General features: G+C 43.0%; 1 protein-coding gene across 1 annotated transcript in view; it reads right to left on the reverse strand.

The window, feature by feature from the left end:
• SDCCAG8 (SHH signaling and ciliogenesis regulator SDCCAG8) overlaps positions 1-25,082 on the reverse strand; it is a 1,376,087-nt gene that overhangs the window by 893,209 nt on the left and 457,796 nt on the right. Inside the window, exon 13 of the mRNA XM_086925289.1 lies at positions 10,780-10,922. Within this exon, the coding sequence (XP_086781415.1) occupies positions 10,780-10,922 (143 nt within the window). The remainder of the gene's footprint in view (positions 1-10,779; positions 10,923-25,082) is intronic.

Raw genomic sequence — 25,082 nt, forward strand, 5'->3', positions numbered from 1 at the left:
CAAAAATGGGACAACCCTAACCTGGTGCACCAAAAAGAAATATGTTTTAACCAAGCGATTTTCTTATACTCCTCAATCTGAATGATTTCTGTCAATCCACTTTTATAGTTACACAACTCCGGGGTTGTCCATAGCCTTACCCAATACAACAATGGCCTTAGGATTGCTTGGTAACCTGTCCGTTTAAGATCCAAATCCAGAAACACTGGGACTAGGGGAGTTCTAGTTGGTAATTTAAGCAACCTACGTATAAAATGATTTTCCTCCCGTTCAAAGTTGCTTTTACAACAATGCCTCCAAACCTCAGCACCATAGAGTGCAGCTGATTGGGCCTTTGCCTTAAATACTTCAAGTGCCGGCGTAATCGCTTTAGAGTGACTAGCTCCATGCACTTTTAGGATGGGCATCGCATTTTGTTTGAAAGACAATCTACTTTTTACCAGATGCCCCTCCCATGAAAGGCTACTGTCCAACATAATGCCTAGATAGTTAAAACTCCCCACATACTCCAGTTTTTGGTTATTTAAGGCCAAATTCTTCCTAAAGGACTTTTGTGGGTTTATGGACATATATTTTGTTTTAGATGAATTTATTTCTAACCCCTTCTTTACACAGTAACCATAAAATGAATTCACCAGATTTTGGAGACCCTTCGGACTCTGTGAGATGAGAATTGTATCATCGGCAAAAAGTAGTGCCGTAATTGCCTGATCTCCTTGCTTTGGGGAGTCATGGTCGCAGTCCCTTAAGTATGTAGGTATATCATTAACATATAATGAGAAGAGCGTAGGCGCCAGTACACAGCTTTGGCGCACGCCTCGACTCACAGGTATGGGCTTAGAAACTTCACCTCCCTTCCCCCATCTAACTTTAGCATAATTCCCTGTGTGTAGTCTGATAAGTTCTTTAAGTAGCTCGCCGGGGACCCCTATATTTCTTAGTGTTATCCACAGAAGATTCCGTGGAACGAGGTCGAAGGCGGCCCTCAAGTCTATGAACGCCACGTACAAACTGCCCTTTCTTATATTAATGTACTTCCAGCAGATGCACGTGAACCTAAACACTTGATCCACCGTACTGATTTTTGATCTAAACCCTGCTTGGTATTTAGTCAATATGTGATTCACTTCTATCCATTCTATGAGTCTATTTAAAATATGTCTGGCAAAAACCTTCTGTAAAAGATCAATTAAACTAATTGGGCGGTAATTGCCCGGATCATAACGATCCCCTTTTTTAAAAATTGTTACAATATCTGCCCCTTTCCAGCTATCGGGAATTGGTGTTCCAGCCACTATAGAGTTACATAAAAAATTAATATAAGGCCCCCATACTTCCACATCATGCTTTAATAGATCTCCAGGGATCTTATCGGGTCCTGGGGCTTTACCTGATTTGATGGCCTGTAGTGCCTGCATAGTCTCCTCTATACTGAATCGTAAAGGCACAGTACTCAATTCTAAATTACTCTCTTTATTTTGTGTGGGCAACCCCTCTTCATCGTGCGAATAAAGTTTAGTGAAATGATCACACCATGTTTTTTCGTCTAGGTAAATGTTCTTAGATGATCTACCCTTTCTATTCCCCTTTGATATTAAACTCCAAAAGGTACCCTGATCTCTCAATTTGGCTGCTGTTAGTAGATCATCCCATAATGCATCATCCATGTTTTTTTCGCCTGGGTCAAGATTGTAATTATATGCATGCCTACTATCTTTTATAGACTGGGAGTTTTTAGTTTTAACAGCCTCAATCAAGTGGGACTTAGCTAGACGACATTCTTTGTTGTACCAAGGGTTAGCTAGCTCTAAGTGACTTTCATTTGAGTTCTTATCCCTTTTGCAAATTTTACTCACAAAGGGAGTTAACGCATCTACCAATTGATAGTGTAGATCTAGAACACCCAGGCTACCCAGTATGGGCTCCTGGCAAGATGCAATGGTATTAGAAAAGGTATTATAAATATTTTGCATCGTCGCATCTTTAGCCAGGATGTAGGGCCATCTCAGAGCACGCCTATTATTGGATATCTGAGATTCCCCAAGGGGACTATTTAGTGCAACCTTTTCAACAGGTTTAGATATAAAAGGTTCAGGGTTTAACCATAGTTGGAGTGGAAGATGGTCACTCTCTGTCCTAATATCTATTTTAAAATCAATGAGTAAATACCACAGACTCAAAGAGACCAATATAAAGTCTATATGGGACTTACAGTTACCTTTACAAAAAGTCGGGGCTGCTGGTCTATCAGACTGTAAGCGGCCATTACATGCCCTTAAGTCATGGCCCACGGTCAGCTGTAGAATTTGAGTTGCTGCTACAGTACATTTAACTGGCCCAGTAGAATCCAAATTTGGGATGTTGTTTGCCATGTCCTGTTCTTAAAGTAAATTATCGAGGCCCAACACTGGTTCATATTTACAATTGAGGTCCCCACCTACTATCACTTGGGCATTTGGTCCTAGTGTATCTAAAAAAGAGTCTTTTTTCCTTGTCACCATCTTTAATCCAAGGAAAAAAAGAATCTGTATATTTAGTAAACATATATAATAGACCACATCCATCAAATAAGGAATCTAAGGTAGTAGAGCTACTGGACTCCTTTTTAGATACACTAGGACCAAATGCCCAAGTGATAGTAGGTGGGGACCTCAATTGTAAATATGAACCAATGTTGGGCCTCGATAATTTACTTGAAGAACAGGACATGGCAAACGACATCCCAAATTTGGATTCTACTGGGCCAGTTAAATGTACTGTAGCAGCAACTCAAATTCTACAGCTGACCGTGGGCCATGACTTAAGGGCATGTAATGGCCGCTTACAGTCTGATAGACCAGCAGCCCCGACTTTTTGTAAAGGCAACTACTTATAAATTAGCACTCACTGGTTCATCCACCAAAGTAGCACTATAAAATGTCTTGGGCCTGTCACTGCAACTTACAGTACAGTTTTAAATTGGCAGTTCTACCTGGCAAAGTAAACATTTTGCTAGGCCTAATCTTTCCTCTTCATATGTCACCCCTTAGGTAGGCTTTAACTGTTCACAGGGCACGGTACATAGTATTTAAAAAGAAGGACATGTTTTACATGTTCTGAGGGTGAAAAACTCCTAAAGTTGTTGTTTCACAGCAGCAAGGCTATTTCTCTCATGGATTAACATTGGGTTACCTTATTATACTTAATAAGTGATAACTTCAGTTTGGGAACAGATAGAGAAATGCTTCTTCCACTCACTGGAATGGTAATTTAAAATTATCTTTAATGGTAAATGCAGTTTTTAAGTTAGGTTACTCAGATTTTAGGTTAAGTTACCATTCTGAAAATGCCCTTTTTAGAAAGTTGCCATTTTTCTGCCTATACCAAATGTGTCTTTCTGCCAGTATCCAGGGTCACCTCCTTCCTGACTTCTTTTTTTTTTTTTTAACAACTTTATTTAGAACCATTTTTCAACAGTCAAGACAATACAACATCACATTATAGTATATAAACTGACAATGTAAATGGCAGTATCATAAAACAAAAGTTCCAAGTGCTACAGGAATGTAGAGGGACGTGCCCAGGTCAGGGCCTGGTGATGCCCATTTGGGTCACCCCAGGGCCATCACAATATTTGTAGATCCCACTATATGTCAAACAGTTCCACCCTCTCACTCCATGTCACAGTGGTCCGCTTGCCTCAACACGTCTGGAGGTTGTGGCACTCTCAAGTCTCTTTTAATGTATGTGTGGAAGGGAGCCCCAATTTTATCAAAAGTGTGCAATGTGTCTCAGCGTTGCCATAAGGTGCTGCTCCATAATATGTGTTTCCCTCTCATTGAAATATGAACACGTAAGAGCCCTTTCAGGATAACAGATACTTAATGTATAAAATAAACCTGGACTGGATGACTTACACATGCAAGGCCAGGAGAAACGTGAGAAGCATGTTTTACAATGGAATCTGGCATTTACAGGAAAGGTTTTTAAAACACCTAAGAGGCGGTGTTGTACGCAAAATGACATCCCCTTTCAATCCAAAACATTGCCTTAACACGGGGAATAAAATTCAATTATTCAAAAAGACCCTGTGTAAGAACAAAGGAGAGATGAACAAAGCAAAGATAAGATAAATAGGATGTTGCACCAACTTAAACGATTGCTGATGCCTTAAAAAGGGTAAGTGTGTGCTGTTCTGTCGACAGCACTTTAGTTCGTGGAATAACTGCTGGCTGCAATCAATCAAGCCATGTGGTCACCTATCACAACAAAGTACTACTGCCCATCATGTCTGAGTTTAGCACAACCCCGGGCATCTTAATAATAACTTAAAACTTTTGAAGGTTCATCAACCTCCAGCATATTTTTTTTTTCTACACGCAGGCTGTTCTTCTTCTGCTTCCTTCCATCTGTCAACCTTCTGGACTCAGCACTGCAGTTACAATACAGTATTTAATGTAAAAGAGCGCGGCGCCCCCTCCTCCTCCGACATCTCAATACCAACTGTATAATGGGCTTCTGCCGCGCGCCGTCTAAGAAACAGGAAGAGCGACAGGAAATAAACGCATACGTTTGTGTAGCTGTAAAAAGCTGACGAAGATCTGTAAGAATAAGGACACGGCTGCAGAGCGACGGACATAAAACATCCAAACGAAATGAAGGAAGCTTTGAAGACAAACTTTAAATGAATCCGCGGTTAGGCGTTAATGCTTCCGGGTTATCAAAATCTTCGCCATCAATAATGAAGAATGTTTCTGGTCATATCAGAACATCTTTGGCCAACACGGGTACACATTTACGCGTAAACTACGGGTGCACGCGAGGTGCGTTTGCATATTTAGGCGAAATTATGACCAACAATCACACAATATTATAAAATTGGCATTTAGCTAGATTTTTGTTTAGTGTTAAGCGAGGATGCATTTGACAGTTCATTCTAAAAAAGTAGCACAAAAAAACAAAACTGCCGCAAACAACAGCTGTTCCTCTTCTGGTTCTTTCCCTAATAACGCGCCATAATGTAGTGCTGGGGATTGTGTGCAACAAGCTTTATGCGAAATCCGTAAAATGACACAAGATGGTACAGGCGTAACAGAAATATTGCCTAGTGGAATTACCCAACATGGCGCTTCTGGGTTTTTTGCAGCAAGGGTAAAGCGAAATTACACCGGATTATACTGGCGTAGCGAGAGTTTCACTTGGGTTTAATTGATGTCCTGAAGTGAATTGCAGGCGTAACTTAATACGGCTACATAAAACATTAGTTGTGTTTGTACGCCACCCAAAACCTCAAAAAAGGAACCAAAACATGAGTAGATGGGGGAAAACAGAGTTAGAAGTTGCAACAATTATTGAGTCACTCATTACATGATCCAAGACAACCAGAAAGAGATTTTTTTATGCCATGAGTTGAATGGCATTGGGTCAGTCATTTTGAAAGGAAGTATTTGAGGTTTTGCAAAATGCAAACATTTGGGTACCAGCTTTACTCTACCCAACTACCCCGGCTCCCACCTTTACTCTACCCCTTGCACCTCTCACCACACTGCACTTATTTGTCAAGTTAGGGCTGTCTGCAACTCAATGCCTGCACTGTAATAGAAACGTGTCAAGGGGAAAAAATTATTCTGCCAACAAGATCAAAATACAAGAAACCAGCAGGGTTCCCCAATTACAAAGAAATGTAATGGCAAATACACATCTGCTTCGAGCCAGCATGAGAGCTACGGCTATGTACATCCACACCCAATACAAACCGATGTACTTATAACAGGAGTAAGAAGACAATTTAACACAGAGGACAGCTCTGCACATTTACTGCTGATCACCTTGCAAATTTGGCTGCCAAATCTTTGGAAAAAATTCACATTGGCACTCATATTCGTGTGCTTTTCATTTAGACTTAAGCCTGCTAGTACTTAAAGGATGTCTTTCTTGTTACCTACAGAAGACAACCTGAAGTGGTAAATTGATAGCAAATAAATTATTATTTGACAAAAAAAGCAGTAGCCAGTTGAAACCAAGCTGTGGGTCTTCTGCTAAAGTTGCAGCAACGTCATTCCTCATTAAACAACTGAATGGCATTAATATTAGTGTTATGTATGGCTCTCGCTTAGAACCGCTAGTGAGAACATCAGATTCTAATTCTGCTTATTCATTGAGATGAAGTAGCAAAAAAATGACTAATGAACAAGCTACTTACTTAGGGTAATGTGTTATCTGGTAGAGACTATCTAGCTGCAGATTCCTTACCTTTGAATTTTCCAGGTGTCAGGATTCCGCAGAATTAAAGATGGGCAACAGTGAATTACGGGGATCATTTTCACCAAGGGGTTCTCAGAGACAACAAATAACCAACAAGAGCGATGTTTGAGTTGTCTGTGATGTTACTCAGAAGCGTGTGGTGAAAAGTATCCCCATACTTGTCTTTGTACTCATCTATAATTGTATGTGATATATGGCCTAAAATAATATACATATATATTTAACAAGATATAGAGAGCAAAGGGATTTTTATCCACTCAAGTGGACGGAAGGGTACTCCCAGTCCCCTGGTTTACTAGTTCTATAACAAAATAGGAGGAGTACCACCAGAAATCAGGCTATACAGCCAGTATCAGTGGAATGAGACCGTGATTTGTAAGAAGAAGTCCTTGGGCCTCTGTACTCTGCTAAAGAACTCAAAAGTCACCACTATTTTCTCATATCAGTGAGAGAGACACCTGTCATCCTAGCGTTTTTTCCTAAAAACCATCCCCTAACTGAGGCTTATATAGCATTAATATCAACCTCTCTCCTATTTATGCCCTTTGACTATCCTGAGGTAATCCCCTCATTTTCTGATAGCCAACACTTTCCCTTCATATTCATGTTCTAATCGCCAGTACAACACACTCCGTTTTTACGGGGACCTGGAACTGAGGAAATCCCTCATTTTCTAATAGCCTATACTTGCATGTCCCTTCACTTTTACTTCCTAAGCGCCAGCACAACACACTCCGTTATTACGGAGACCTGTGTTTTCCTTTGGTTGCTACAACAACCCGGCGCGCGCGCGACGCCCACGTGATACGGTGACGTCATCACGCGACGCCAGCTAGCCACGCCCTCCACGCCCGCAATGGCGGCCGCCTTTAAACTCGGCGCTGCCTTTCTGTCTAACACGGGTACACGGAGGGGCGGACTAGGTGAGAAGTCACTCGTGAAGCCAAGAAACTGTAAGTAATACTAGCGCGAATGGAAACGCTTCGGTTTCCGGTTTATTTCCACGAAGGAGAGATGAGAACAATCGGTAATCTGATTCTGTCTCTACTGGTATTCTTTTCCCCTTGGCTTTACAGAATACGTTCTTTTGAGCATTGCTGCCTCCCCTCAATTCCTGTGCAGCAAGCATTTCTCCACTGAGAAGTGAGCATTTCATAAGTCCTTAACTATATATGTGTTATGTGTTTGTTTTGTCTTGTATGTTTTGTGGCTGTGGATCAAGTTGGCATGTCACCACGTCGGCATTTTCCTGACACTAATCTAAACACAGTCATTAGCTAGGCACGCACTTTTGAGCCTGTGTTTGACTGGTTTAAACATAAATTATTATGTACACAGTCACACCATTATTGATAGGTGTGCTATTCTAGGAAACTTCCCATCTGTATATTGTATTGATACACCGCATGCTGCACAATTCGCTGTTACGGTGTGTGGAATGACTAAGAGACAGAACGGACTACGTCACTTCACTACGTTACAGGCATGTAATCAACTTTTGTGACTTATAATCCTTTTATTTTTCACAGGTTTTTGCCATTTTCGGTAACCACATTTGGTTACAAGTTTTTTACCCATTTATGCTAATTGCTAAATTGGGTGTTGAGAGGGTTGCAGGTATGGCAGGGCGTTAGTGTACCCTGACCACCCAACTCCTTTCCTTTTTTATGGTCCTGAAGAAAAACCGGTAACTCCCACCTATGGTTTGAAACATGTAGACCTATCACATAAATTCAGATACACTAGGTCCAATTAACGCCTTGACTGTATCTACACACACTATTTTTAACATTGTCCAGTAGCCTTATAATAAATTATATTAAGTCATACCAGGACAATTTTTAACCCACTGACCTTTTTTTCACATTCATCACCCACATACCCGCTCCACTGTATTTTCAGGTGTCGCAGCACACCTTGACGGCACTCGGCTGTCAAGGTGGCCCCGATGATGAAGCATGTCACCGACCAGGTCGGTGAGTGAGGGGTTCCTTAAAAAACAAAGAAGGACTTCTTCTTACAAATCACGGTCTCATTCCACTGATACTGGCTGTATAGCCTGATTTCTGGTGGTACTCCTCCTAATATACTAAAATAATATACCCCTGCTTCCAACTGCTATGCAGGGGTGGTGGAGTAATGGGGCAGCCATACCTTCTACACTCCCACACGCCAGCTGCGATCGACCAGCCACGCCCTCGCCACCGTTCCCCGCATCCGAAGAACCACAACGAGAGGAAGATCCTTCTCCTACCTGGCTGCCAAGACGTGGAACTCCCTCCCCATTCACCTCCGCCTGACCCAACACCACCTCTCCTTCAGGAAGCAACTCAAGACCTGGCTGTTCGAGCAGTAGCGCCCCCCAAGCGCCTTGAGACCCTCCGGGTGAGTAGCGCGCTATACAAATGCTTGATTGATTGATTGATTGATACATAAGATGGCCTCTTCTCTGTGTCTGAAATGTTAAAAAAATACCTGGTCTCCTACCACCTACTCCTACCACTTTCTGTGCCCTTTTCTCCAGGAATTGTGCTCCATGGTTTGCAGTGTTGCTCCGACATGGCTCTCTTAGAGTCCGGTCGGGGGAGTCTGGAATTCCATAATGATGTAGCAACAGTGGGTAGCAGCTTTTGTTAACAACTGTTGCTAAGTCTTAGCAGTGAGATACTGGTTTTGAATCTAGTTATACATACTAGTGGCTCTCTAACAGGGTTACTGTTGCTACGTCATAAAGGAATTCCAGGCTGCTCTGACAGGCCTCACTGAGGAATGACTGTATTCCGCAAGCCGGAATCACGCTGTGCCTTCATAGCGAGGTCATTAGAACGAACACGCCTTTAGTACGCATTCAATCAACGCACACGACTTGCCTCAGAGGGGTGCTGGATTTTGGAATAGGTTAATTTAGTATTCCAACTCAAGTCTGCGCAACAGTAGGGAAGGTGTTAGCCTTTAAATCGAACACCATTCCACCAACGCCCCCCCAAGGGAAGTCGTTCTAACAACTTGCGTGCTGAACGAATGCGTACTAAAGATGCGTTTGTTCTATTGCCGGCGCTGTGAAGGCACATCGGGATTCCAGCTTCATTCAAAAGAACGCAAGTACAGGTGGAGGGGAGAGGGCACAATATCGGAAGGGGAGGTGGTGAGATCGCAGAGACTGATGGGTTGGGTGGCTGGAGACTATTTATTTATTTTATATGTAGACAGTGGAGGAAAGGCCATGTATGGCTCCCCTTTACTCCTCTGCCCTTGTCAACAGTGGAAAGCAGAAGCACGTGATTTGGGTGACAAATATATTATAAAATTCCACAAAGCTAAAAAAGTGAATTACAGGGGTTGTTTTCCACCTCAGGGGTTCTGAATGACATGATAGATAACTCGCGCTTCACTCTCACTGTCTATTTGAGGTCAATCCGAACTCCGAGGTGAAAACTCTCTTGCTTTTTCACTGTTACCCAGCTATAGTTCTATATAAAATCCAGAATGTTGTAATTCTCTTTTTGCTCCATACAGCAGCTTTGGTATGAATCTATGGGCGAGTGAATTCTGTAATCTCTGAGTGGTAGCGAACACAGTCGGTTTGCAATAACCAATAGCAAGTGATTACCAGATATCTCAGGTGCTTGTTGACAGAAGACATTGCGACGAAGAGGAATGCAAAATAAACACATACAGAAATAAATAAAATGAACAAAACAAAATAAAAAGGCGGCCAACATCAAGGTTGATAATGGATTCAGATCCATACCTTTGACAAATTAATTTTGTGTTAGTCAGGGCAGAGAAAATTAGAGGGGATTATTTCATTTATTAACTTTATTTCGGTTCAAAGAACCATAAAAGTGCACAATTGAGCAATCAAGGTGATAATAACATATGAAGAAACAAATAGTGGTCAAATCCACGTAGAGGTGCCCACCATAATAAGGCCTTGCTTACCAACAATTTCACCGCTCATCAATGATTCTCTTCTACTGTAAGAAAACTGTGCTAGCAAATTTTTGAAATGCTACAACTTCCAAAAATCAAGAAAAAAACCCCTCAATTGGCTTTTGTAAATCTGAACGCAATTCACAAAACAAACAAGACATTCAGTGAAATTCCTAATTGAAATCAGCAGCCTCTTGCAATGACATTTTTTAGAGGTTGCTTTGGCAGAACCGTATATATTGCCATATCAAGCTTGAGTGACGTGTAAAGTACTCCACACAAACTCGAAGAGATTGTTAAGTTTTGTGCAAGCCACGTGTGCCATTACGTCCTTGCATCTTCCATATTAAAAAAAGATGAATCGCAGCATGATCCTGGGTAAAGAATAGATCTAACAAAAAACTGGACTCTAATGCTGTATTTTCAATTTTTATATGTTTTCTCTCGCCAAAATCACCATTAATTCATGTGTGGCTAAGCACAGCCCTGCACTCGGAAGCGTGCCTAAGAAGGGTGCGCGTGGAGGACGTTCACAATATCTGGAATTAGGCTGTGGCAAAACGAATCAGGTTTTTGTGGCATGTAACAGGATTAGAGGGGTACCTGGTGAGGTGCAGTTGGCGCTCGGATTTGCCCAGCAGTTCTGTCAGTCGCAGGCACTCGTCTTTTGCTCCCGTCGCGTCTCGCTGGACGTGTTCCAGACGCTGCTTGTTGTCACTCAGTTCGAATCCCAGCTTTTCAATTTCCTGAAGAAAAAAAAAATACATAAAAAAATGAAAGTGAGATAAAAACTGTATAGCATGTGCTCGTCTCAAGCAGAAAACGTTGATTGATTCTAGTCTCTATGTCATTCTGAAACATTATATATGTGTTGCATTTGAAACCAGCCCAGTTTTATAAGAAATGCACGTTAACAAATTATTTATCCATGTATTTGTAGCACCCCTGTAACAGAGAATACACAAGTAAAATATGGGCAATTTGCTACATGTGGACAAAATGCCTATATTTAAATATAGATGCATTTATTATTTGTACATTCGTTTTTCTCCTTCATAACTATCGGCTGCACAATGTCAGTGTTTCCTGAAGTGTAAAAGACATTTTCAAACGTCTCTTCAATAGATGCATTCGAAAAAAAATTGAATGTTGTGTCTACATTTTAACAACGTGATGCATTAAAAAAAATATTCATAGGAAATGTGCTTTTTAGATGTATCTTGCCAGGAAAGACAAAAATAACATATATACTTTTAGATAAGTTTTAAGGAAAATACTGTCAGACTCACATAGTACAGGATAAGCCGTTTGTAAAGCACAACATGTTTATTTATTTGGTTGTTAAGGAAAGTGATGTGTTTCACAATGCTCAAGTATGATAAAATAAAAGAAGAATAAACAAGCACTGCCAAAGCCATTCCATCTGGGTTTAATATGCCAAAGCAGGAAGCATAAGCACATTAAAGTTAGAGAAACGAAAAGGTGGATTGTATTGAAAGCCCCCATACCTTCTGTACATCCCTGCTTGTCTCTGTACATCCCTGCTTGTCTTTCTATTTTAAATAAAGTTCGGATGGCAAGGGAGCCTTCAATATAATCCTTCCTTAGTTTCTAAACCACAGACAGAAAAGAAGGACTATAAGAAGGTTGTGTAGCTACCCGACCTCTTTTTGCTAAGGAAACAAAAATACAAGAGAGCTAAGGGGACCATCAATATAATCAGCCTTTTATTTCTAGCGGGAAAAATGGTCAGCTGAAACCGCACACGATGGGGAGAGGGTACATGAGGGGGTGACAGGTGGATTTGGGGCTGACAAGGAGCACACGGAAAGGGAGATTTGCAAAGAGGAGGATGGTGTAGGACGAAGGGCACACTGGGAAAGACAGAAGAAAGTGTGGAAAGGGGGAGAAGGAAGGGTTGAACATGAGAAAGTGGTGGGAGGAAAGAGGTAAGGGAGGGAACATAGCAAAACACACAGGAGGGAAATAGCAGGAGTGGACAGAGAGGGCCACAGGTGTAAAGTAGTCCCTCCTGCAGTTCAGTTCAAGCTCTTATGTGTACGCAGAAGTATACCTAAGAACAGCCAATAGCATTAATTAAAAGATAAACACTCCTTTGGGCTGAACCGAGATATGACTGACGAAGTGTCAAGCCAATGGTTGAAAGAGGCAGAATTAGCCCCTGGTTCAAAGTTGCTGACCCAAAGCCTACTGAATAAATACTGTCAGCAATAGGTCTGTTTGACAGTTGCACTGTCAAAACCTAGACCGAAAAAAGATAAAACTCAGTGATCAAGATTAGCTGATGTCCAGCAGAATGCAAGACAGACCACTTGGTCAACATACTGTACTCACTGTCTTGAGGTTAAGAATAGAGGGACCTGAGTAGCCGAATATTTCTGTTTTTAGAAGTCATAAGTAGTTAGATGCCGCTGTTCCAGAGATTAGAATTCTGTACTCCCAGTGACTGGCTGTTGTATTTTTGCAGTAAGAAGTATCGTTGGTGAATCATGTGGAAGAAGGTTGATCGGAGACTCCAGGTAGTGAGGTAATGGGATGTCAATTTTTGAAGGTTCCAGTAGGCCTTGTACATAAAAAATGCACCAGATATGTATTGTTCATGCACCTGAGCAACAGAGCACATGTGCCATACCCTTTGGTGGAAAATTCAACAGATCTTATTCAGGTGTGTTGTCTCTGGTGAAATCTAGGTTAACCTGTGCCAACTCTTTGGGTTGGATAGTGTAAGAAATTGGGTTGCTGTTTGAGGGGGTAAAACCCTACTGTATCAGAAACCACAATCCTTATCAGGGTGAAGCCACAAGCACACCCTAAATTAACCAGTGCTCAGCCCTCTGAGAGCTTGGAGCAGAGCAAGCAGGCGTACCTTAGAGGCAAAGTGTACATTATTTGTGCAACATTTCAAACAGTAACACAGTGAAAACACAACGCAAAAGGATCCCACACCAGATTTAGAAAAAAAGGTTATTGTTTAATAAATAAAACAAGACCAAAACAACAAAAATCCAATCAGTAGAGCCGCAGATATGCAGGTTAAAGATTTCAGTGAAAATAGCATAATAAAGCACAATGCAACAACTTTCGATATCGCATCGTGCCGGACCAGGACAAAGTCAAATGTTGATGTTGACTGTGATGTAGGGTGGGCCGGCTACAGGGACCCAGTTAGGCCCAGTGAAAAAGAGTACCAGGTTTGTGGAGCGTTGCGAGGTCCAGCACCAATGCATGTGTCAAGCAGCTGAGGTAATGCGCACGTTCTTAGGAGCTGTGGAGATGCAAAGTCCTGTGGTGAGGATGTGCCACGCAGTCGAGGCGATGCATCAGTTCCAAAGGGCTGTGATGAGAAAGCCTGTCATGGAGGCTGCCATCAACAAGAGATTTGCCAAGCGAGGGACTGTGTCGATAAAGTTTCTCACAAAGGGGGTTCCGATACAGGCGGCTAGGTTGATGCGGAGTCCTGGCACTGGGTGGACCCTCGCAGCAGAGGTGATGGGTTGATTCTGCTCAGGATTGCAATGTGGAACAGAGGTTATGCGTCAGTTTTGCTCGGGTCTGCACAGCGGAAAAACAAATGCATCGGTTTGGGGGTCAACAGATGGGCTGGGAAAGCACCTTCAGGCTTACTTCCAAGGGTCCAGGGCTGGGCAGGCACCAGTTGGCAGTGTAGGACTCGCAGAGTCCAGGCGCTGGGTTCAAAATTGTTGGAACCTTTTGTCCCTGAGGCTCTAGTCAGGAGGCCTGCCAATTAGCCCTTGGAATCGCTTTGGGGTCCTGGGTTCAACAGATGCAGGTCCAGTCCTTCCCACTCAATCAAGAGGGCAGCAGGCAGACGTCCAGCAGAGAGCTGCAGTCCTTTCAGCAACACATCGGACCTTCTTCCTGGAAGAGTATCCACAGGCCCAGAAGAGTAGTAAATAGTTGGTGTCTGAGGTCTAATATTTATTCCCTGTTCTACCTTTGAAGTGGGGGTAGCTTCTAGAGGCTTTCCTTTGAAGTGCACAGGTGTCCTGCCTTTCTTCCAGGCTACTACAAGGGGTATGCAACACTTTGTGTGGAAGCAGGACACAGACTATTCAAGTGTAAGTAGGGCTATGCCCAGCTCCTCCCTGGCATCCTGCCAGTGATGGCCCATACATGCACACCTAGACTCTCTATTGTGTGTGGTTGTCTAGGAGGAATACACAAGGACCAACCGTCAACTACACCTAGTCGTGTCACCTAGAGACAGGCTGCAGGCACCAAATGGTTAAAGCAGGAAAATGTCAAGTTTCTAAAAGTGCCCTTTTCAAAATTGTAATAAAAAATCTGACAACCATACAAGAGGATTTTTCATTACAATTCCAAAGATACAACACATGAAATCTGTTCCCATTTGGAAGTTACAGCGTATTAAATGTAATAAGGTAACTCCAACTCCAATGTGGTAAAGGTGATTGTGGCAGCGTCACCCCGACCCGCTCGCTCGCCTAAGCTTCCAGTGAAAAACCTATGTTGTGCTGAGTGCGCTTGTGCCAGAAACTATTTTAATGTTACTGATCTGAAAGTACGAAATTTTAAAAAATTGATTGAGACACTTTTTAAATTGACTGGTGACACTCTACATTGCACACACTGAATTGTATACTTACTGCTGGGGGCTTAGTGGCACTTTCGAGCCGCTTTGCAGCCCGTTTTTCGCGCTTCCTCCTGAGCCCTGATTGGAAAGGGTGGGAGGACACCACTTCCTGGTTGCACACTGCTCAGCGGTCAGCGCTCTAGCGGTTATTAGCTCGGGGCTATTTAGGCGGAGCCTTACATCGGCGCGACGCGGTAAAGGTGATTGTGGCAGCGTCACCCCGACCCGCTCGCTCGCCTAAGCTTCCAGTGAAAAACCTATGTTGTGCTGAGTGCGCTTGTGCCAGAAACTATTTTAATGTTACTGATCTGAAAGTACGAAATTTTAAAAAATTGATTGAGACACTTTTTAAATTGACTGGTGACACTCTACATTGCACACACTGAATTGTATACTTACTGCTGGGGGCTTAGTGGCACTTTCGAGCCGCTTTGCAGCCCGTTTTTCGCGCTTCCTCCTGAGCCCTGATTGGAAAGGGTGGGAGGACACCACTTCCTGGTTGCACACTGCTCAGCGGTCAGCGCTCTAGCGGTTATTAGCTCGGGGCTATTTAGCCCTCGCCTCCCTGTGTACGCGCAGCGGGAGCGCGCAGTGGAGCCGAAGAGTAGCCAAAGAGTGGCCCGTCTGTGCCCGTCCGTGCCAGACCGGGCCTGGGGCCTGTCACTCTGTCCCTATCGTCATGGATTCCACGCAATACTCACGCATTAGCTATTCCTCTTACGATTTATTAAATCTACAGCCTCAGGGGCTGGATAGTTGTATTAACGCCTGTTGGCCAAGTCCTGAAGGACCTTTTTCATGTGTCAGGTGTAGGTTTCAGGCTACACACACATCAATTATCAGGGGCCACGTTAGGAAGACCGATGCCATGATAGAAGGCTGGAAATGCTGCCTGTTAAATGTTCGCTCCTTTCCTCGACACCACTTACAAATATGGGACCTTCTCCACACTCTTAAGCCTGAGGTAAGCTTCCTCACTGAAACATGGCTAAAGCCGCATACTACCCCTTCTATTACATTGGGGATCCCTGCTGGATATAAAATCTTACGGCAGGACCGTCCGGAAAAAGTTGGGGGTGGTATTGCTATTATACATAAAGAACATCTTAAAGTCATTGTTCTAGAACAGATTACCCAGCCTACTATGGAAGTCATGATATTTTCAATTGTACTGGGACCTAAGGAGTGTTGGAAGGGAGCCTTAGTTTACCGCCCCCCGGGACCTAATGCTGGTTTTACCTTAGCTTTGGTGGAATTACTGGCCCAACACATGAAGGTTGGAGGAAAGTTTATCTTATTGGGAGACTTCAACTTTCATGTGGATAAAGCGGACCATCCAGAGACGAAAACCCTAATATCTGACCTGGCCTTATTGGGTCTTGAGTTACAGAATAGCGGGCCTACCCACAGGGGTGGCCATACACTGGACCTAATATTCACCAATTGCACTTCGGTATACTGTCATCATCTTAAAGCGGTTACTTGGTCAGATCACAGTATGCTAGAATTTACTCTTAAAGGTATAAATAAACTAAACAAGCCCTCTAGTATACTGACTGTTAAACGTCGGCCTTGGTATAAAATCACGGCAGAAACAGTGAAGGAAGTCTGGATTGAGCCCGTAATACTGGACTCCGATAAGATTGGATCGGCTGTGTCTAAATTTGATTCCATCTTATCTGACATGGTAAACCATTTGGCCCCTTTAAGAACAGTTAAACAACCGTCTGTGGCCAAGAGGGATATATGGTATACTGAATCCTTAAAATTGGAAAAGCAAAGATGTAGGAGGCTGGAAAAACTCTGGAGGAAAACTCACACCAGTGAAAATAAGATCAATTATCAAAAAGCAATGTCTGCCTATTACAAAAACATTAAGCAGGCAAGGAAGAATAGCATTAATGCACAGTTAGAGGGGGCTGGTAATTCCTCCAGAGAGTTGTATAAAATCTTAGACACTTTCACTAAACCAACTGTATGTGAAAGTCCAGACGAATTCTCTCAACTCTTGTGTAATAACATCTCCCAATTTTTTGAGGACAAAATTGAGATAATTTATAAAAAAATTATCACTGCCCAATACCCCAGTGATTCAGAGTATTCCAGTATAAATCATTCCCCTGCTACATCTAGAGGTGTTCTTCTCACCCTCCCTGAGATTAGCCATAGTGAAACCCAAACACTAATTATTAATATGAAAACAGGATCCCCTCTTGACTTGATACCAGCTAAAATTATTGCCACCTTGAATACAATTGTTTGCCCCACAATTCAAAAGATTCTGAATCTTTCTTTTAAAGAAGGCCAGCTCCCTCGGCAGTGGAAGGAGGCAGTTGTGAACCCAATACGGAAGAACACGGCCTTACCATGGACAGAACTCTCCAACCTCCGTCCCATCTCTCTCTTGCCTTTTTTAGGTAAATTGGCCGAGAAGCACGTAAACATCCATGTTTCCAGGTTCATAGAGGCGACAGGGGGCCTGGACCCATCACAATCTGGGTTCAGGCCCAACTACAGCACAGAGTCAGCGCTCCTCTCCGTGACTGATAACATCAAGATGTCACAGGATAGAGGAGGATCAATGATTCTGGTGCTGTTAGACCTGTCGGCGGCCTTTGATACTGTGTCTCATGAGATTCTTCTCGGCCGATTGCAGAGAGTGGGTATTGGGGGATTGGCACTGTCCTGGTTGGAGAGCTTTCTCTCCGGCCGCTCACAATCTGTTAGCATGGGACCCTATCGTTCCACCTCGAGGGTACTCTCTAAGGGGGTGCCACAGGGCTCATGTCTAAGCCCCACATTATTTAATGTGTATGTGGCCCCCCTTGCAGCGATTGTGAGAAGGTTTGGGTTCACACCAGTGTCATATGCTGATGACACACAGCTGCTTTTTCCTTTTAACTCTCTGACACCCGATGTGAAGAACAAATTTGCCGAGGGCATGAGAGCGGTGTCCCACTGGATGGCTACCAACTGCCTCCAGTGTAATGTCGGGAAGACGGAGGTAATGCTATTTGGGAAAGCTAGCATGCTCTGGTCTCCCGACTGGTGGCCTTTAGATCTTGGCCCCGTCCCATGCCCAAAGCCAATTGTTAAGAACTTGGGGGTAAAACTAGATCTGACTTTGAGTTTAAAGGAACATGCTAACTTTGTTACAGGAGCTTGTTTTAGAACAATTGGCCAGTTAAGGCGAATCTTCCCCATGCTGCCTGACAATCACAAGAAGACCCTTGTACAGGCACTGGTGATAAGTCGCCTAGACTACTGCAACGGCCTCCTCATATCAGCAAACGAGGAGGCGTTAAATCGTTTGCAGGTGGTCCAAAATACGGCAGCCAGATTAATTCTGAATGCTCCCGCAAGGACCCCGTCCAAACCTCTGTTAAGTCATCTTCATTGGTTGCCCATACGACAACGTGTCACATTTAAAATCTGTTGCTTAGTGCACAAATGTCTCTATGGGCAAGGCCCCAAATATCTGGCACAAAAATTTCAGATATATAAACCTGAACGTTTATTACGTTCGAGCAATCAATGCCTACTGGAAACCCCCAATGTAAAAAAAGTCAGACAAGGTGGACGTGCCCTATCATTTATTGGCCCTACCATGTGGAATAAACTTCCTTCTGACCTAAGACACAATGACAACCACCTGTGTTTTAGGAAGACCCTAAAAACTCTCCTGTTTCAGATGGCATAATTCTTTATATGGCTTCCACAGAAACAACATACTTCAGAACTTTTGCGAGCAAAGCGCGGAGATACCTTCTGGTCGATTCCTGCGCGATACAAGCAATTAAATAAATTAAATAAATAAATAAATGTTACCCTATGGGAGAGGTTGGCCTTGATCAAGTGAAAACGAATTTAAGGGTTTTCCACCAGCAAGACAAATAAAACTTAAAAGTATATGTTGTACTTTTTAAATACACTGCACCCTGCTCTCCCGGCTGTCAGGGCCTACCCTCAGGTCACTCATGTGTATTAAAAAAGGAAGGTTTGGCGCTGGCAAAATGTTCATTTTTCCAGGTCAATATGGCAGTTTAAAACTGCACACTGGCTGCATTGGCAGGCCTGAGACACGTTTTAAGAGGCAACTTAAGCGAGTGGCACAATCAGCGCTGCAGTTCCACTAGTAGCATTTAATTTACAGGCCCTGGTTACATGTAATACAACTTTACTAGGGACTTATAAGTAAATAAAATGTGGCAATTGGCAGTGTAGCAATTGGCAGTATGACAATGATACACTATTTTAAGAGTAAACAAATGCATTTTAGCAATGGTTAGCAGTGGTAAAGTGCACAGAGGCCTAAGGCCACACAGACAAGATCAGCAAAAAAAGTAGGGGTGACGGCAAAAAGTTTGGGGGAAGACCACGCTAAGGCTGGCAGGACTAACACGTGTTGTGGGAAGAACTACCCAAGCTCCTGGGAGTTCTCATTACTAAGGTGAAAATAAACCTAAAGAGACCATCAGCACTGGCATGGTTCGACCCCGGGAGGTGTTCCACTGTAAAGTCCATTTTTTGTAGAGAGATGGACCACCTCAACAGTTTGGGATTCTCATCCCTCACCTGCATCAACCATCCGATGGGCCTGTGGTCTATCTGAACCTGGAAATGAATCCCTAACAGGTATGGTCTTAGCTTCTTCGGTGCCAAGGCCACAGCAAAGGCTTTTCTCTTGATAGCACTTCACCTCTGTTCCTGGGGAAGTAACCTCCTACTGATGAAGGCTGCCAGCTGATCTAGGCCCAACTCATTTAACTGTGATATCACAGACCCAATGCAATGGTCTGTGGCATCAGTTTGCACTATAAATTATTTGGAAAAGTCGGGGACCTTGAGTTCAGGGGCTGTACACATGGGCTGCTTGAAGGCGTCAAAGGCTTTCTGACAGGCCTCTGTCTATATCACCTTCCTTGGCTGCTTCTTTGCAGCCGAATGTCTGACATAATATCGACAGACAGAATATCGAAATACAAAAATATCGGCACAAAAATATCGAAATCAAAAATATCGGAGTCATATCTTCATAAAGGTAAGTACAAACATATCGAAAAATTAATATCGTAGTACAAAAATATCGAAATTAAAAATATCGTTTTTTTAAATGTATTAATAATAATGTAAAAATAATTTTAAAATACATATAATTTTACAAATATTAAATAAAAATATCAAAACAAAATTAAAACTAATACATATACATTTAAAATAAATAAAACACTTAAAAATTTAATGTAATTTTATTTTTTTTATTTCATTTCATTGATTTAATGTAAATTTATTTTATTTTTACCCTGTACGCCTGTACCCCAAAAACCCAAAACTGACCCTGAACCCTAAAAATATCCCTGTACCCCAAAAACCCAAAACTGACCCTGAACCCTAAAAATATCCCTGTACCCCAAAAACCCAAAACTGACCCTGAACCCTAAAAATACCCCTTTACCCAAAAACTGAAAACTGACCCTGAACCCAAAAAATACCCCTTTACCCAAGAACTGAAAACTGACCCTGAACCCAAAAAATACCCCTTTACCCAAGAACTGAAAACTGACCCTGAACCCTAAAAATACCCCTTTACCCAAAAACTGACCCTGAACCCTAAAAATACCCCTTTACCCAAAAACTGAAAACTGACCCTGAACCCTAAAAATACCCCTTTACCCAAGAACTGAAAACTGACCCTGAACCCTAAAAATACCCCTTTACCCAAAAACTGAAAACTGACCCTGAACCCTAAAAATACCCCTTTACCCAAAAACTGAAAACTGACCCTGAACCCTAAAAATACCCCTTTACCCAAGAACTGAAAACTGACCCTGAACCCTAAAAATACTCCTTTACCCAAAATTAATTATTATTTAATTACCAATTAATTATTATTTAACAATAACATTAAAGTAAATATATTAGCACATTAGCTGTAATTAATTTAATTTAATAATTAATATTATTTTTTCCCAATTAATTAAGAATAACAAAAAATTATATATAAAAAAATTACTCTAATGTAATTAACTAATTAATATTAATTAATTACCAACTAATTAATAATGAAAAATATGTACAAAATTATATTAATTAATTAACTAATTAATATAAATTGATTACCAATTAATTATTAATTAAAATATTTACAAACATATTAATTAATTAATTATTATTAAATTACTTCCCACCCTATTCCCCTATAAACCCATAACCCGCTACAGAACATATTTATCAATTAATCAATTAATTAAAATTAATTAAAAATTAATTCTCAATTAATTAATTAATAATTCCTACTCATTATTAATTAATTTAACATAATTAAATTACTTCCCACCCTATTCCCTATAAACCCACAACCCGCTACAGTACTAAAAGACAATATTTAATTAAATTACATTAAAAATAAATAATAAAACATAATAAATACAATATAATATACACTAAATTTATTTAAAAATTGATATTAGTAACATCGAAATTATTTATTTCGATATTATTGACATCGATATTTAAAACTTCGATATTACTGATATCATACTGATATCGATATTAAGACTGTCGATATTACTTGCCTTCTATATTTTGTCCCATCGATATTTAAACTTCGATATAATTGTATATCGAAATTTAAAACTCGATATTTTGTCTGTGTACCTTTGCAGCCATCTGAATCACTGGGGCAATAATTGTGCCATACACATTGACAAACCTCCTGTAGTAACCAGTGCGGCCCAGGAAAGCCCTCACTTCAGTCTGCATTTTGGAAGGCTCCCAGGCCATGATGGTTTCTATCTTGGCCTGGAGGGGCTGCACCTCACCCCTGCCCACCAGGTGTCCCAAGTACAACACTGACCCCTGCCCTATATGGCACTTACTGGCCTGGATAGTCAGACCTGCCTATTGTAGAGTCTGAAAAACTTCAAGGAGGTGAAACTGGTGGTCCTCCCAGCTTCTACTGAACACAGCGATATCAACCAAGTAGTCAGAGCTGAAGGCCTTCATCCCAGCCAAACCCTGGTTCATCAGCCTCTGGCCATTACCTTGAATTGGAAGTGGCACTCTGGTGTGAAAAAGGCCTCCTTAGAGCAGCCTGCCAGTACCATGAATTCAAGTCATTTCTACTCAGGAGCTTGGCAGGCCCAATTGCTCAATGAGCTCATCAGCTCGGGATGGGGTGAGAATCAGTCTTTGTGACTGAATAGGGCCCCCTGTAGTCTACACAGAACCAGAGTTCTGGTGTGGTGCCCAGTGGGGCAAACTTTGGAATCAACACCATTGGGCTGGACCAGGGACTGCTGGAGTGCTTAATCTCTCCCAACTCCAGCATCTTAGAGACCTCCCCCTTGATGCTGGCCCTCACCTTGCCTGACACTCTGTACATTTTGTTTTTGATAGGGGGCCTGGCCCCAGTGTCAATATCGTGGGTACATAAGTATGTAAGCACAGGGCTGAGGGAATACAGCTGGACAAACTGACCCAAAAGCAGACAACAGTCCCTCTGTTGCTCAGGATCAGAGTAGGGGAGAGGTTGCCACCCTCCACTGACCCATCTTTCTCCTTTGTTGACAGAAGATGAGGGAGGAGTTCGCTCTTCTCCTCCAAGCCATTATCCGTCACCAACAACATGGTGATCTCAGACCTATCATAGTGGGGCTTCAGGTGATTGAGGGGTGGGCCAGTAGAGGGTTTCTGGTGGTGTTGAGGTTCACCAGGTAGGTGGCCTCCTTTTTGCTCAATCACCTCATAGGGCCCTGTATAATGATTTTGAGGGCCATGTGCTCTACTAGCTCTATCACCCACACGTTCTGACCAGGCTAAAAAGCGACTAGAGTGGTGGCCTTCTGGTTATGCCATTGCTTCATCATCTCCTGGCTAGCTTCTACGGTCTCTGAAGCCTTCTTCCAGAACTTCTCCATTTGGTTGTGGAAGGCTAGCATGTAGCTAACCATGAACTGAGGGGGTTTTTGGGAGCTTGCTCCACCCCTCCATAATAAAACTGAGAGGACCCCTCACATGGTGACCACAGAGGAGTTCAAAAGGGCCGAAACAAAATCCTTTCTGTGGTACCTCCCTGTAGGCACAATAATAGACATGGCGGGAGCACATCCTACTTCTGCCTCATGGGCTCTGGTACACCCATAATCATGCCCTTAAGGGTCTTGCTGAACCTCTCAAGAAACTCATTAGTCTGGGGGTGGTAAAATGTAGAGAACTTGTAGGTTACCCCACATTCCTTCCACACGGCTTTCATGTACGCAGGGATGAATTTGGTGCCCAGTCTACCACCACTTCCGCGGGGAAACCCACTAAAGTAAAAATTCCTATCAAGGCCCCCCTAGCCACTGCAGGTGCAGTTATATTCCTTAGAGGGATGGCCTCTAGATACTGTGTGGCATGGTCCACCAAAACCAGGCTAAACTTGTAGTTTTGGAGTCCAAGGGCCCAACAATGTCGATGCACACCCTATAGAAGGGGTTGCCAATGACAGGCATGGGAGTCAGGGAATCCCTGAATTTCTTCCCCGTCTTCCCACTCGCTTGGCAGGTGAGGGAAATCCTACAGAAAGCATCTGAGGCTCTCCTTATCTGATGCCACTAAAAGTGGGTGACAAGTCTGTCACAGGTCTTGTCCTGCCCCTGATGTCCTGCCAAAGGTATCTTGTGAGGCAGACCCGGTAAGCAAAGCAGGCCCTGTTGCAATGCAGGACCACCAACACACACGCTGCCCTATGCACAGGAGTCTTAAGCTCAATGTAAAGGAGGTTGTTCTCCCAGTAAATCAGGTGATCTCCAGAGGTTTCACTAGCAGCATGGCTCCTGCCATTAGTCCCTCTAGGGTTGCCTAAAGAGCCGAATGTCCTCCCCAGTTGGATCCGGGGCCACCTCCTCCGACGCCCCACGCACCGGTAAGATATGAGCCCTACCAGACTGGCTTCCTGCCCTGCCCTTCCCTTTCTTTTCAGCTGCTAGTGCCATTCTCCCTGACTCTCTTGACTCTCCTCTCTGGCAGCCACAAACCTAGTGGTCGCATAGACACACTCAGGCAACCCCAACATTTCCAGGTGCAACTGGAGCTCCACTTACTTCCAGACAGTGTGCTTGAGACATTCCCTTGCAAACAATCAACAGTTATGTCAAGGCTCACAGCTACCTTAAGAGAATATGACCCCCCCCCCCCATTCGATGGGATCCACTGCCACTGGGTAGTGGCTCTCAAGGTTGTCTGCTACCACAACCTGGTGAAATGTATTGGGTATCTCCTGCCCTGAGGACACCGGATGACACCAGACAGTAGTCGTACTAGCTCCTGTGTCCCTCAGAGTTTTCACCCTCTGCCCATTGATGATGACCCTCGGCCTATACTTGGAATTATTGGCAGGCATGTGGGCATTAGGTACCATTTCTCCATCACCTAAGGACACTAGGGTAATCTAAGTTGGTTCCTTCCTCCACTGACTGGGACCATCTCCTTCCCAAGCACTACATTAGCCCAACCCTGGGGTTGTGCCCTCTTGGTGCATTTAGCATTTCCCTGGACATGCCCGTATTGGTACTTGGGGACAAACAAACAAGTTACTTACCTTCGGTAAAGCTTTTTCTGGTGGATACAGTATCTGCCTGTGGATTCCTCACCTTTTGAATAACCCCTGCTGCAGCATTTCACAGAAACTTTTTTCTAACCCTCTCACATCGACGAGGACGTCACAATGGTATGGCTCAGCTCGCGACTCCGTATGACATCATCGGAGCCACAAGTAGTCGTTGTCAGCGCGCGGACGTCAGTTCCACCCTTTTTTTCCATGCCTCCGAGGCGAACGGGTGGACCAACAACATAATTGAAGTATACCTAGTATACAATATATACATAAATACACAAAGCATAAAGAAATATAAGAAAAGCTAAAGAAACAAAGTAACTTGTTCTTCTGATGGATACATCTGCCTGTGGATTCCTTACCTTTTGAATTGAATCCCACAGCAGTCCCACTCCCGGAGGAGGGTGTCCACCAACTCATACCAAAAAATCCTGAAGCACAGAGCAAGAAAAATGGCCATCCCTCCTAACCTCAGAATCCAAGCAGTAGTGCTTCGCAAAGGTGTGGAGGTAGGCTCAAGTTGCTGCCTCACAAATGTCAACAAAAGGAACACCTCTAGCTAAAGCAGAAGAAGAGGACTTAGATCTGGTGGAATGAGCTCTAATACCTTTAGGCGGTTTCTTCTTGGCCAAGGCGTAGCAGATCTTGATGCACAAGACGATCCACCTGGAG

Source organism: Lissotriton vulgaris, chromosome 6 (genome assembly GCF_964263255.1).
Source record: "Lissotriton vulgaris chromosome 6, aLisVul1.2, whole genome shotgun sequence".
Lineage (NCBI taxonomy): Eukaryota > Metazoa > Chordata > Amphibia > Caudata > Salamandridae > Lissotriton > Lissotriton vulgaris.